The following is a 15,607-nucleotide window of genomic DNA, read 5'->3' on the forward strand; positions in this document are numbered from 1 at the left end:
TTATACTTTGTATTTAATACTCTTCTTTGCTCAGCAAAATGATCTTTCCCAAACCTCTCACCACCCCCATCCCCGCTTGGTTTTTGTGGTAACGTCTGGCTAGACGGTATACGGAGACAGCCCACTAAGATAACTGCAGATACACAGGGAGCGATGAGCAGCGCTACCTTGTAGACACAAGCAAGCTACTCACTTCTTCCGGGTAGAAGTACTGAAGATGACTAAGTGGGAAGACGGATTCAAATCCATCTCTGAAGGAATCGAATTGCCTGGAAACACCTTCGTTTAGAGCCCAGAATATAACCAGCTGCAAAAAGAAAGGTCTTTTAGAAACCGTGACAAGAATTCATTTCTCTCTCCTATTCAATATGTGGCAAAGTACAGGGAAACATCCTTCCTGATCACTTAAAAAAATAACAAAAAAGAAAAAACAAACTACAAGTTATTAAGTCTCTAAATTACTGATTGAAAAACTGCATAGAAGATCACTCAGGTCAACTTGTACCTGGGGCCCGGCCAGTAAGAAAATGTAAAACAACAACAAACAAACAAAAACAACCCATGAGCATTTATATTTAGTGTGTTTTTAAAATTCACTTATGTAAAATCCCAATGGCACAGAACAGTACCTTATCGGATGAGAAGCAGATTAGAGTTTCCCAAGAGGGTAAAATGTTATTAAGAAGTAAAGCTAATGTTTCAAGATTCACAATTACCAATTGTTAAGTGTTTTGAGTTTTTAATGTGAGAATTTTAGATCTAAATCCTGATTGCTGTGGAGCAATCCCTCCACAGTGCACCTTCACTTAGAAAAAAGGCTAACTGCGGAAATGCAGTCAAGTGAAATTGAANAAGTTCTTAGAAGCAATCCCTCCACAGTGCACCTTCACTTAGAAAAAAGGCTAACTGCGGAAATGCAGTCAAGTGAAATTGAAAAGTAACGGAAAGCATCTGTTATTGGTCCAACATTGGTCATCAGTGACTTTGGCTAACCGACTGGGTTCAAGAAATACAGGACATACTCAGATAAAAATGAAAACAAAAACATGAGCATTATTACAAATTATTGTCAGAGAACCTTATCTGGTCATTTACCAGTAGGCTAAAAGGTCAGCTTTCTCAAAGTGAGGAAAAGACGCAGGTAGTATGAGCAGACAGTCCTCTGAATATTAAAGGGAGTGTCTATCAGTCACAGAACTGTTGGGGACACTAAATAATATCTGAAGACCTCTGCTATCTACTCTCTTTCTCTACCAGATGAAGAAACCAGAGCCAACACTTTTCAGAGATTCTATCTATAAAATCCCACTGCAGGTTGTGGAAAACCCAAGTCTGGGTGTAGATGGTGTTCTATCTTGAACCCAGTGCTCTTCCCACTTAGGTCAGAAATAAGCCCAAAGAACTTTTCAAACAGTAGTAATAAAGATCTATATAGGTTATAACTCAAAACAAAATTTCTTTTCAATACAAAATAATTTTCCCTTAATTTAGCAAATATGGTTAAGAACCATGAATTATCTGAAAGTCTTTGCCACACCCATAAACCTGTGTGTGTGTGAATTCTATCAAGTTAGCTACTTTGATAGACAAAATGCAGTTTAGCAGGAACACAAGTGATGGCTCCTTTTCACTCTCTCTTTTAAATGAAGACAATGTGATGTTATTAGTATTCAAGCCTGAAGATAGCAAATCTGAGGTCATATGAGACATCATGAACTATCTGACACGTTCCTCAAGCGCAGACGGAAGCTAAGGCCTGAAGAAACGGACGTGACGCAGTGATCTTGGGTGTGAGGGTCTCAGCTGGGCAGGAAAGGCAGCTTCCCTGGGCTGGCACTTTCCCGCTCCCCCAGAACAGGGCCAACAGGAAGCCCCGAGCCCCCACGCTGGCCTTCTCCCCGAAGTGCGCCGCAATTACGTACTCTTAGATACTCCTCTAAATTGTGAATGGTGACTGGTATATCCTTTCCTCCTTTCTTCAGTTCGATGTTGGGAAACCCTGGCAGAGTGAAATCCAACCCTAGATCTTCAACTGAGCAGCCGTTCATAGTCAGGGTTTCTAATGCATATTGTAGACTCTCTTTGGTCTAAAAACAGGGGATGAGAGAGGTCAAGCCGTCATTCAGTTGGTTCTGTGTCTGTGTTTATAAAACAAAAGATAGGCTAATACATTTTATGGGTTCCTTCCGCTCGTACAGTATTTCTTTTTGTGTCATCACCTACACATGAAAAAGTCACAGATCACAAAGGAAATAAACTTAGGCACTTCAGAATCCAACTATTTTTATATGGGGAAAAATAAGATCATTTTAGTGTTCCTTCAAAATGAGCTGTCCATCAATCTGACCATATTTCAAATTAGATTTCCCATGGAAAGTCATAACCACTTACATGATGGTTAAGAGTCGTTACAGAGCCAGACAAACTTTTCCTAAATTCTATATTAATCTTAACGAATCCAATTATATATATAGTTAATCACCATTCCTTAGACAGGAAACCGTAAGTGCAAATAATGATTACTTGAATAAATGCAAATAACGCACTATCTGAGGAACGGTAATTAACTGCCCCCCCACAAGCTCAAGTCTAAGGAACACCCTGGAAACTCCTCATTCAATGAGTTCAGGACTGGCACAACCGGATCTGTATCCACACAATAATGCAGCAATGAAGAAAGGTTCCAACAAAGCCCTCAGGTCATACTCAAAAGACAAACGTTAAAAGCAGTTTGTATTATTCACTTTTTTAAATGCTTAGGAATAGTTAAGGCTTATATAAAATATATGTATTTTTAGATTAGAAATCAAAGACCAACATACAAAACTGCAAATACTACCTGAAAATGAAGGTATCTGGTATAGGAGGAAGAAGTGAAACGGCTTTCCAAGTTGTAGATACCGCCAAGTATGAAATTCCTAGCGGCTAAACAGTCCACGTGCAAAAAATTAGCCATTTAAACTAAAAAAAATCGAGAAGTTCTGATTTAAAATCAGTCGTTTTTAAAAAGGAAATGAAAAGCCATTTAGGATTCCAGGATAGCCCGTGTTTAGGTCTCTCCTCAACTTCAGGTGTATCATTTGATGACACCAGAAGGGACGCCTTTCGTTTTACATCTGAGATATTCTTCAGAAAGACTAGACGGTAATCATCAATGTCTATCCAACATCCTCCTGCTGGAAAGCTCTCGAAACTGCCACCTCTCGCACAGATCAAGGTGGTTGCTGCCATCCTAATGGAAAGCCTCTTTCCCACAGCTACTTAAGGAACATCTTGTTCATAAAGGTTTGCATTATAAAATGCTATTACTGAGAGGAATCTAGAATATATAGTGTCCCGAGATATTTAAAAGGAGTTCACTGTTCGTTTCTTCAGACCTTACATGAGCTCATTTAGCCCATTTAGCCCCCATTTAGCCCACTTCACATGTATTTAAGAATTTAAACTCCCGAGTCTGTTCCAGCTGCATACTTTATGAACAATGGGGTGAGGGCCTCTGGGACACCGCGAAGCGCCAATCCTCACGCGCTGGATGAAAACTGGCTAATACAGTAGAACAGTCTCTGTGGAATGTGGTTTCTGTGCTTTTTATACTTTTAAATTGACAACATCAAAAAATAAAGATTAAAGATTAGAAGAACAGATCTCAACAAAGAGTTGAGGAAGAGAGCAGGTGGAGAGCGAACAGCCCGCGTGTGATTTCCAGCTCTCCTCCCACACCCTGGATACGCGACCTTGGCTGGCTACTCAAACTACCTGCCTTGGGTTTCTCATGTGCAATAGAGGAATAACAGGAATACCTAAGTCTCGGAAGTGTGTTGTGGATTAAATGATTTAATATACATATGGCACTTGGAATAGTGCTGTGAGTTTTACTTTCTTTCCTGCCTTTTTTGGGAGCCATTATTTTTACCTAAGAGATGATTCCAAATAAGATTGCATTCGTTTTTAAAATTTACAAAGTTGGTAAGCATAAAACTGATTCTAACAATCCTAAGACAACAGATCTTCTAAGGAAAAGAGGGACTTGGCCTCTTTTAATGCCAGTTGCTCTTAATGCACAAGGTTATTTTTCCAAAAATCACCAATTAATAAGAGAGATAAAATTAATTCTCTTACAACTCACCTTCTTCTCTGATACAAGGAATTCTAAAATCCCCATCTCCTGCCAGCTCTTTTCCAGTTTATCAGGAGGTGTGACACTTTCCCTACAGAATTTCCTCAATTCTTACTTCAATTTATAAATATGGGACACTGGTCCACGTTGCCTGCCCGAATACAGCTAATTGAATCTGTGCCACTGTTTTTTAAATATAACTTTGTCTTCTTCTAATGTCTCATACAGAACCACTATTAATCTCAGATTGGGTCAAACAATGTTTAATCTCTTATTAATATGTAAAGAATATACATTAATAATATGAAGCTCAAGATCACCCATTCTAACAGAGAAGCCTCAACAGGTGTTACTAAGAAATAGTGAACACCTACTATGACCTTTAAAACTATTTTCCTAAGATCTTTCTAGAAACAAATGGACTGTTCCTAAATTAAGTTACCTTTCTGGAAAAACAATCTGTCCTGAGGATAGTTTTTATTGATTCAAATGCTTACTAAAAAAATTCAGTATGATACCGTTATGTGCCCAGATACATAATACCCACCTTAAAATTTAATAAGTATGAGCCTTATGGGTGCAAGACAGGAGTGTATTTCATTTGTTAATCAAGCTGTGTATTTATCACCTGGTGTTTTTATAGGTCATCTGACCCACTGTGAAATTGTTTCAGTTACTTCAATAAAAAAATTAAACTCTTCTAAAATATAATAAGTAAAATAATATAAAGTAATAACTGCACCAAATATAAACCACGTAACAAAGACCTCATCTTGCAACAGTAAGAAACTGATCCACTTGACCGTTTCCTCATCTTCTAAGCTTACCTGGGATTTATCTTGTTCAAGTCTTTTCTTCTGTCTGACAATGTCTTCTAGGTGATACACGGATCTGGCTACAACCGGGTCAATGTCAAACAAATCGTGTGATGTCAGTGAAGTTTCCTGCCTCAGCATCCACTTATAAAAGGGTAAGCCAAGGGGAAGGTCCACCTGAAAGGAAATATACAAAATATTCTAACAGTGACGCTAAGCTTCTAGAATTGCCTCAGTTCTGTAACTGACACTTTAAGAGATCGTTTATAAAGGCTGAGTAATACACGCCCCCCCCTTCCAAAAAAAAAAAAAAAACCACATTTTGGAACTGTTCCCATTTAAACCCAATTTGGGGCCTTGATTTTGTGAAAAATTTAGTGCACCAAAGAATCCTATTTAAACACTGACCCTAAAAAGGTTATCTTTCAATGATGGACATACATTCTCCATAAGGGCCTCCAAACTAAAGAGATGTTTATAGGAATCTTACTCTATTTGGGACGAAGTAAACTAAATTCCACTGTAGTTCGTATTACTGCACATTTGGGGGAAAAAAGGTTAAAAAGAAGAACCAACTAATTAAAACTGAAAAAAAATGTAACTTCTAAAATGACTGATTAACAGCTCATTCTGCGGGCAGAGCAAAATTGTCAGCTGGGAAACCTGACCCTGGATAAAAAGAAAACGTCTTCTACATACTGACCAAGTATCTCAGAAAATGTGAAAAGAGGAAATGAAGAAGGGCCTGCAAACACTTGGACCTCGGTTAATACTTCGTTCACGGGTTATTTTCCCTCCCATCATTCCAATGATGACTCATTGCAGCTCAGCTGCAGAAAGCTCAGGCTTTCCTAAATGAATTAAAAATCTAATCACAAATACTTTAAAACCACTCTTCATGTTGCCGGATTCTCTGAACCCTTGCTACTAAAGGAATGGTTCATAACAGCACTTTGGCATCACCTGGGAGCTCATATGAAAATGTGAAATCTTTAATGAGAAAAGCAGCAAACAAAAAAAGAAAAAATAAGAAAATGTGCAATCGTGGGCCTCACCCCTGAGCCAGTGAACCTGAATTAACTTTTTAAATAGAATCTCCATGTAATTCACAGGCACATTAAAGTCTGTGAAACACTGTTTTACAACACAGCAAGAAGTGCAGGGGATTAAAAATACTTTTGGAGTACATGGACACAAAAAAGCTGCAGGCAAGCAAGTAACCCTAAACTTACCAATCTGAAATCCATGATAGCCTTGGCCATTAATTTTCCTAAGAAGCGAAACTTCATCTTAACCTTTGCGATGTGAGCTGGCTTAGCCGTCCTACCAAAGGGAAGCGCAAACAGGCCCTGGAGGTTTTGAATATACTTGGTCCCTTCTTGGCTTCCTATAAAATGAGCAAGTCATAAAACTTTAGATGTCATTTCCCAAAACAAAATAAGACAGGACAAAACCTGGTAACTAAGAACATCTAAGAAATGCAGTACTCTCAAAATCAGACAGATCACAAATGAAGTCTTCTAGAGCTGGAAGGCTCTCCCTAACTTGATAAGAGAGAAAACAAAGGCTAAAAGTCAAATTAAGGTCAAAGAACATGGCCCTCTACTAGAAATTAAATCTATTTAATGAATTTTAAAGGCCCTTTTACCTGATCTGAAAAACAAACTGACTGACTCACAAATTAATATTACCTTTTGGATTGCTAAGAGTCACTTCTTCACCTCTCCAGAGACCCAAGTCAGCTCTCTGTAGTTCCTGAGATACAAGTGCATAAAACTCCAGTGTAGGCCCAAGACCTGTACCAACCTACAGAAGAACAGAAGTACAAGTTCAGATTTTCAGAATTTACGCTGCCTTTTTTCTTGGGCCAACCTTTTGGCAGTATGGATACTAACAGCAACTGTCTGTTTCATGCATCATTTCCCGAACTGTCCTGATCGTGCTCCTTCAGGCTTGGTCCCCTGGAACAAGAATGAGCCACCCTTATTCCTGCCCACAACCCTCACATTCCCACCAGGCGCTTCAGGCTCATATACTGACAACAGCATTGTTGTGGCTCTCACACCCCCAGGGAGTAAGATGGCTTTGTCTGAGGATGGATCCCCTTCCAGAGCCCTCTTGTGTGAGCTGTTAGCCTGAAACCAGCTCAAATGTCATCTCCTCAGGAGAAACCTGCTCTTCTGCCCAGTGACTTTGCTTTTTCTTTAGGACCTGTCGTTCAGCAACTTCTCACATCACATCACCCAGCCACAATTTCATTTTGTGTCTCCCTTGAGGGCAACTGTTTAATTCACCTTTGGACCCTCGGGAGTGCCCAGACACAGAGCAGCCGTTTAACAGCGGTTTGCTGAGTAACACAGGACTCAGGGAAGGTCAGAGCCATGCCAGCACCACCGGGCTAACTCAGCCTCAGGGTACGTCGGCACGTCTCAAGCCCCCAGTGTGCTGGAAACTCCAGGGAGCTTTATTGGTGTGGACACATGGAGATGGTGAGCATGTCCTGAAGATTCTCGTCTGACAGGTCTGGTTTAGAGCCTGGGCACTGGTATTTTTAGAAACAGCCTTGACGTGACTGTACAGCTTTGAACGCCTCCATGAGCGGCATCCTGTGTCCATGTTCATAGCCTAGTTATTCCTTCATGTCTTATCAAGGTCCTACCAGCTTGGACCATAAATCAGATATACAGCTAATGACAAGTTAATATCATAATTTATAGGCTACATCAAACCATTGTCCTGGTCAAAAGAACTAGGGTTCAGAGATTATTGGCAAACAATGGGCATTATTTTAGCATTATCATAGTTACTTAGGTTAACGATTAGATGCAATCCACCAAACGTTTTGCTCTAACTTTGCAAACAGTGAGGCTGGATGTGGTGACACCTCCTGGATCCATCTGTCCCTTTGTTAGTAGTATTCCAGAGCAATAAATGGCATCTGCATCCACCTAGGGCTCCAACAAAACCTTGGCTTTTCTTTTTTTTTTACTCCACACATTCCAACCCATCATTCAACACTGTAAGCCCCACCTTCAAAATATATTCCGAACTGGTCCCTTATCTGGTCTACTGCTAGAGCCTCCCGCGCGCGCAGCCTCTGCACCAGCATTCTCGGCATCTCCTAGTCTCTGCACTAGCATTCTCGGCATCTCCTAGTCTCGGCTCACAGTGCCCTGAGGCCTCCCATCTCACTCAAAGTAAAAGCTGAAGTTCTTCTATGGTGGGCACGGCCTTGGTGAGCCCTCCCACAGCTTGACTCCAACTCTAGCCAGTCATTCTGCAAAGGGCCAAGAATCTGCCTCGGGTCTTTTGCTTCTCTGTTCTTTCACTAGACACACCCTTCCCTAAATGGTAAAGACTTGCCTGGGCTCAAAGGTCCACTTAGACCACCCTATCCCTTCCCCATCACGATCCATCCTTACAGGCTTTATTTTTCTTCATCATGCGGCCTAACATATGCATATGCATAAGTACATTAAAAAAAGAAAAGTTCTGTGATAGTAGGAATTTTGTATACTTCGTTCTCCACTGAATCCTGGGTACGGGAGGAGAGGAAGGAAGGAAGGGAAAAGAAGAGAAGCCACGAGAAAAGAAAAAACTGCAGTAACATCTGATATCCACCAGATGGTGCTTTAGAGCCACTTAATTTTTTTTTCTCCCCTTAGCATAATTATAATTACCCTTGGCTAAATAGAAATCACCAATCAGATCAGTCTAATTCCTTCATCCAAGGAATGGGCTGTTATTTCTAAAGGTAACACAGACTTTGACAACTCATCTGACTCAAAACTTTTGTGTCTTTCTCTTTCCAAAGCTAAGACATACTAGCACTTACCAGATGACAACGTTCCACTGTTAATCATTCTAACCCCACATGATGAGAAAGGTCCCTCTCTTCTGCCTCTGTTGAGGCATCACTGAGGACTGCACATAACTGCCAGCATCACGGTCAGTCAGTGCTGGCGCCAGGCTCCACAGCCCACACTCCTAAAAGTTCACCCTCCCGGAGGTCGGTCATTCATAGCCCCAGCCAATCCTGCGGCTTAAAGACTCTCTCAGCCCAGAGACTGGTTTACCAATCATCCCTGTTCAAGATGGGGCCATTTGGATTTGATATTTTGAACTAGGATTCTTCGAGAGCTACTCCGAAGTCTAATGGCCACTTGCAGACTTGTATGGTTGAATCTGATTTATGACCGGAGGCCCTTTCTATATAAAAAGTCAGTACTCCTCCCAAGCCTTATTTCCCCAATGATCCTCCTACTCTTTTCCATAATTAGTAGGTAGGACCCAGCAATGAAGATTATAAAATTATGATTTCTGTATCAGTAACTCAATCCTGATGATCCTTCGCACAATGTGATGCTATTCTGAACTTGTCTAGGTTCCATGTGAGATGCAATCTGAACAGAGCCATGAAGGATGCGAGAGGGAAGGACAGACATTCCCGGCAAGAAAAAAAAAAATTACTGGAGTAAAAAAGTAAAAATCAGAGTTAAACTCAGGAGAAGAAGTCACCTGGAGCAGAGGTCCTGCAGTTTTATGGAGAAGAAATCTGAGCATGTAAACATCTAAAACCTGTATCCTCTGAGCAGGAGGCACCATCAGGGTGGGTTCAAATGACCATCCCCCAGGGGCACCTGGGTGGCACAGCGGTTAAGCATCTCCCGGCGTTCTGGGATCGAGCCCCACATCAGGCTCCTCCGCTATGAGCCTGCTTCTTCCTCTCCCACTCCCCCCCGCTTGTGTTCCCTCTCTCGCTGACTGTCTCTATCTCTGTCAAATAAAAAAATAAAATCTTTAAAAAAAAAAAAACAAAAAAAAAAAAACAAAAGACCATCCCCCAATTTCTCATCCCAGCAGTCAAGGCCTCCACTCAAATCTCCTCCCTCCCAACATTTCCAGAGCAGTTACTCACCTGTGCCGCTCACCACCAAGCCTAAACCTTTGCTCGAGCCACAACCTTCTGTCCTCTAATTCTCCCTCTCTCTTCCATTAAGGTCTAACTCTATGACTCTGCCCACACACTCTTGGGACAGTAGGACTTGTCTGAAAGCCCTGTCCACTTGATACCTATGCCACTAATCAGCCACATGCATTTGTACCATTGTCCTGTGACTACACTGTAATCCTTTGACTACAGGAATTCTGCCATAACCCAGATCCCCAACACACTGTGCACTTCCCAGGTCACAACTACTTCAAGTTTTAATTCTCATGACTAAATACTCTCGAATTAACTTTCCAAAAGTCTTAATAAGATGAAAATGCCTAAGAAAAATCAAAATCATGATTAAAATTCCTTGGATAACCACAGGTAATAGTGCAGATTGTTAAGAGGTTGTACTATAACTCACATTTTATAGACAAGAAAACTGAGGGGCAGAGTGACTGGCTATTATAAATAAATAATCAGTACAATAGAAGGTTTTGAAATTTTAGGTCTATAAAAGTTTTAGAAGTCCAAACATTCTCAAGTTTTGTCTTAAAAATATTTAGGGGAAAGAGGGAGGAAAGTATCCCCAAGAAACACAGTATCTCTTGGTTAAAATATAGAGAAAACCATTATTTGAATCTTTTGAGGGACTGTCCAGGCTGTTTAATAAAAGTGCCTCAAAAGAAATAAATGACAAAGGCTGGAAAGGAAGTAAAACTGTATTTTTTCACAGCCAACCCAACTATTTAACAACATAGGTTAGCAAACTACAGCTCCAGTCCACTTCCTGTTTTTGTACAATCTGCAAAACTAAGAGTGGTTTTTACAATTTCAGTGGCTGAAAAATCTTGAATAATATCTCACCACATGTGAAAATTATATGAACTTCAAATTTCATTGACAGTAAAATTGTGTTGGAACATGGCCAGGCTCATTTGTGTAAGTATTGTCTCCGGCCAGTTTCCTGCTTGTACAAGGCAAAAAGGAGTAGTAGTGATGGCGACTATAGGGCCTATAACCCCTGAATATTTACTATGTGGGCCTTTACAGAAGTCTCCCAAACTGGGGTTCTGCAATAATCCTAAATGATCTATTAAAAAGTTATCAGAACTAATAATTATCAAGGTCACAGAAAATAAGGTCAAGATATAAAAATCTGTATTTCTACAAACTAACAGCAAATGGAAAATGAGAGTATCATTTTCAACATCATCACAAAACATAAATACTTGGGGAGAAATTTAACAAAATATGCACATGAAAGACTTCTACACTTAAGTTAATGAAGTGAAACAGAGAAATAAAAAAACCTAAACAAATGGACGTCTACACGGTGTTCAAGAACTCCAAATTCAACACCATACATGTCAATTTTCTCCCAAACTAACCAAAATTCAACACAATCCCAGTGCATATCCTGTGAAACCTTTTGTAGACACTGACAAGCTAATTCTAAAATTTACACGGATGTACTAGGGACTAAGAAATAACCACAACTTTGACAAAGAAAAACAAAGTTGTACGATTCACACTACCTGACTTCAAGACTAACTAAAAAGATAATCAAGACAGTATAGATTAACAAAAAAAGAACAGAAAATCCAGAAATAGACCCAAATATTCACAGTCGACTCATTTTCAAAAAGGTGCCGAGGTCATTCAACATGGGAGAAGTTCAAGCAACGGTGCTGGAAAAATGAATAGCCTATATTTAGGAAAAAAGAAAAATATCCTTAATCCCTTACCTTTATGCTATATATAACTTAAAATGGATTATAGACCTAAGTATGAGAGCCAAAACTATAAAATTTCTAGAAAAACACATGGGGGAAAAATCTCTGAAAACCAAGGATGAGGGGAAAATTTCCTGATATAAAAAAGCACAAACCAGGAAAATAGGGGGGAAAAAAACCTGATAAACTGGATTTCAACAAAATTAAAAACTTCTGCTCTTTCAAAGACATTTCATGAGGAAACTGAAAGAAAAACCACAGACTGGAAGAAAATATTTGCAAACACTTATTTCATAAAGAACTTGTATTCAGAGTAATAAAGAACTCTTATCAACTTAGTCATAAAACACAATGATGAAAAAGTAGACGGACACTTCTCCAGAGAAGATGTATGAACGGCTAGTGAAACAAATGGGAATGAAAATATTATTAATCATCAAAAAAATACATAGAACACAATGAGATACCACTGTTAAACACCCCCCTCCACTCTCAGAATACCCCAAGTTAAAAAGACAAGACCCGAGGGTTGGTGAGCATGGGAAACAACTGAAATTCATAAGTTCCATCATTGGTGGGAATAAGAAATGGCAAAGGAACAGTTTCGTGTGTCTCATAAAGTAAAAACGCATCTTACTAAGTAACTTAGCTGAAGAATTTACCTAAGAGAAATAAAAACGTATGTCTATACAAAGACTTGTACCCAGATGTTCATAGCAACATTATTCATAAGTGTCAAAAACTGGAAACGAAAATGGGCATCACCTGATGAAACATTTCCTGAGACATCCATACAATAGACGCTTACTACCAGTGATAAAAGGAAACAAACGGATAAAGGCAACAAGGATGAATCTCAAAAGCATTATACTAAGTGCTAGAAGAGTAACACAAACGGCTACACACTGTAGGATTCCATCTCCTAAGGCATAGTAAGAAAGACAAAACTACAGGACAGGAAATAGACCAAGGATTGCCTGGGGGTGGGGAGAGGGCGCGAACCGCAAAGTTGTCTAAGAGAATAGTTTGTGCTGATGGGATGTTTTTCTTAATCTTGATGTGGTAGTGGTTCCAGACTGAAAACATTCGGACATTAGAATTTGTACAGCTAGAATTGTACATGTTGTAAGTGTGCGTTTATTATACAGGTTATAGCTGTGATTTTTTTAAAGCAGTTCAAACATTCTGAAAGGTATGCTTAAAACACCCTCTCACTTTATCAACCTAACAATAACACAAACGTTTGCTCTTATGCAAGAAAAAAATTGCCTTTTTTTTTTTTTAAGATTTTATTTATTTATTGGACAGAGATAGAGACAGCCAGCGAGAGAGGGAACACAAGCAGGGGGAGTGGGAGAGGAAGAAGCAGGCTCATAGCAGAGGAGCCTGATGTGGGGCTCGATCCCGTAATGCCGGGATCACGCCCTGAGCCGAAGGCAGATGCTTAACCGCTGTGCCACCCAGGCGCCCCCAAAAATTCTGTCTTTTATTATACAACTTAATCTTGGAAACTTGAGAGTTTCGACCTCCCAAGATCACCCAAAACAGAGCAAATCTCTGTTTTATCTATCTCTAGACAAATTTCACTTGTCTTTTAGAATTTCAGAGGACCAACAAAGTCTTGTTGAAGGCATAAATGAAGTTGAAAACCATCTACATGCATAAGCTCACCTCATTTTCATACTGGATTTCTAACATGGCCCGGGAGCTGCCCAGATCCTGCATCACGGACTCCGCCTGCTTCAGCAGCTCCTCTCTATTCACAGTGCGCTGAAAAACAAAGCACACGCGTTACAGTTTAATAAACAGGTGGCATTTCTCGGAGTGAAAAAAAAAATACCAACTGTTAAAAGACTATTTTTTTAAAATTTACTCATTTGAGAGAGAGCACATGAGAGTGAGTGTGCATGTGGACGCTCGAGTGGGGGAAGGAGGGGGAGAGGAAGAATGTCAGGCAGACTCCATGCCCAGCACGGAGCCTGATGTGGGGCTTGATCCCACGACCCTGAGATCACGACCCCAGCTAAAACCAAGAGTCGGACGCTGAGCCAGCTGAGCCAGCCAGGCGCCCCAAGACTACTTCTATAAAAGCACACCTCAGAAAAGGTTAAGATAAGAAGTAGCTGCACTGCTAAGAACACAGAGTGAAGTGTAAGTATTATCTCGAGCCCATGGCAGGTTCAGAAAATTCAAGGTGGAGAAGGAAGGCTCTCTGCAACCTTGCCAGACACCAATGCAAGTCAGGGCTGCAGGGGCGCGGCATCCCCCTGGACACATTTACAATTACGTAATGGAGAGATGGATCTGGAGGTGGCAGGCGAGACAGGAGAGCTGAAGCCTCCTGGCCCCGACCTGCAGAGAGATCCTACAAGCACAACCACAACATCTACTGATGAGATTCACGGGGACGAGACGGGTCCTGCTAGATTTCCAAATTCTACCACCACCACCGCTGGCGCAATCCTAATGATACAAATAAAGATAGAAATAGCAAGGCTTTGCAGAACAAACAAAAAAGATAAGGTTTTTCTGCTTTGCTTCTCATTCGTTCTAACCCCTCTCTTAATGTCATTACTAATGGCTCTCATGTGTCTTGGAGTTACAGGCTTTGGAAAGACAGACTTGAGTAAGAATCCTCAGCACTAAAGAGACATCAGAAGTAAAAGGCGGTGCAGTGTCCGAAATGGAGGGTGGGGTCCCTGCTGGAATGGCTCCGAGTGGAGCAGTCACAGCTCCGAATGTGGAGCCAAGGTGAGAAGCCCAGGAAGATGAGGTCTGCAACACAGGGGCTGACTGGGCTCAAGATGGGAATCCCATCAAGAATCTTGTTTCAGAGGCGCCTGGGTGGCTCAGTCGTTAAGCATCTGCCTTTGGCTCAGGGCATGATCCCAGAGACCTGGGATGGAGCCCCACATCAGGTTCCTCTGCTGGGAGCCTGTTTCTTCCTCTCCCACTCCCCCTGCCTGTGTTCCCTTTCTCGCTGGCTGTCTGTCAAATAAATTAAATCTTTAAAAAAAAAAAAAAAGAATCTTGTTTTGGGGGGGCACAGGGATTGGGCTAGGCTGGTGATGGGTATTAAGGAGGCACATATTGCACGGAGCACTGGGTGTTACAGGCAAACAATGAATCATGGAACACTACATCAAAAACTAAGGATGTAATGTATGGTGACTAACATAATAAAAAAAATTTAAAAAAAATCTTGTTTTGGTCATCTCAGATAGGAGTGATGTGCGAAGGAAAGAAAATGGATCTGGTTAACTCTACTGCAGAAAAGATCAATTCTAAAAGGGAGGCTACAGTGTGAGTTCCTAATTTAAAAAGAAAAAGAAACCTTGGTGAGAGAAGACAGGACTCTTTCTTGGCACAAGAGTTATGGCAACTAAGAAAAAAAGAATTGTAGAAATTATTTCAGCAACGGGAAAAAAGGACTCGTAACTGTGAAGAAGAATCACAGAGAGCCTGGTTCCAAGAGCTTGACAGGAAGCCATGTCTGCTCCAGAGGAGAAGACAGACAAGCAGAGAGACAGCTGTGACTGAGCTACGGCTCCGCCACCAGGACTGCTCCCAAGCACTGCATCGCTAGTGTTCCCACTATTGTCAAAAGCTCTGTGCAATTTACCTTTACGTATTTTGGGGGAGAAACTTACTTTTTTTCTATCCAATCTAGGCGCAACTCTGCTATCTTGAGAATCAGACTGGTTGATTTCTGGATTGGTATCAAGTAATCTTTGCATTGCTCGGTCCCGATCAAATGCAGTTACATAAAAAAGCATTTGCCGGGTATCAAAAGGGAAGAAAAACGGGCTGTAAAAAGATGCGACATAAATTACCTGAATTAGAATCAGAAACCATACAAACCCGTACTTAGAAACAACTTTTGATATGATACAGAAGAAGAATTATAAGTAGAATCAATAATAATGGTCTAGGCAAACTGGTTTTGAAGAATTTTCCTAATTCTTGTATGAAATTTCTAAGTGATCAAGTAATAATGCATTAAGTA

The 15,607-nt window shown here is 40.6% G+C and overlaps 1 protein-coding gene across 14 annotated transcripts in view; it reads right to left on the reverse strand.

Annotated features, from left to right (window-relative positions):
- TRIP12 (thyroid hormone receptor interactor 12) overlaps positions 1 to 15,607 on the reverse strand; it is a 140,517-nt gene that overhangs the window by 3,564 nt on the left and 121,346 nt on the right. For all 14 annotated transcript variants that reach the window (XM_034655323.1, XM_034655328.1, XM_034655317.1 and 11 more), the window contains 7 exons: positions 15,252 to 15,408; positions 13,273 to 13,371; positions 6,624 to 6,738; positions 6,165 to 6,319; positions 4,945 to 5,109; positions 1,923 to 2,087; positions 194 to 307 (listed from right to left, as the gene is read on the reverse strand). In XM_034655323.1, coding sequence (XP_034511214.1) covers positions 194 to 307; positions 1,923 to 2,087; positions 4,945 to 5,109; positions 6,165 to 6,319; positions 6,624 to 6,738; positions 13,273 to 13,371; positions 15,252 to 15,408 — 970 coding nt within the window. The remainder of the gene's footprint in view (positions 1 to 193; positions 308 to 1,922; positions 2,088 to 4,944; positions 5,110 to 6,164; positions 6,320 to 6,623; positions 6,739 to 13,272; positions 13,372 to 15,251; positions 15,409 to 15,607) is intronic.

Source organism: Ailuropoda melanoleuca, chromosome 2 (assembly GCF_002007445.2).
Source record: "Ailuropoda melanoleuca isolate Jingjing chromosome 2, ASM200744v2, whole genome shotgun sequence".
Classification (NCBI taxonomy): Eukaryota; Metazoa; Chordata; class Mammalia; order Carnivora; family Ursidae; genus Ailuropoda; species Ailuropoda melanoleuca.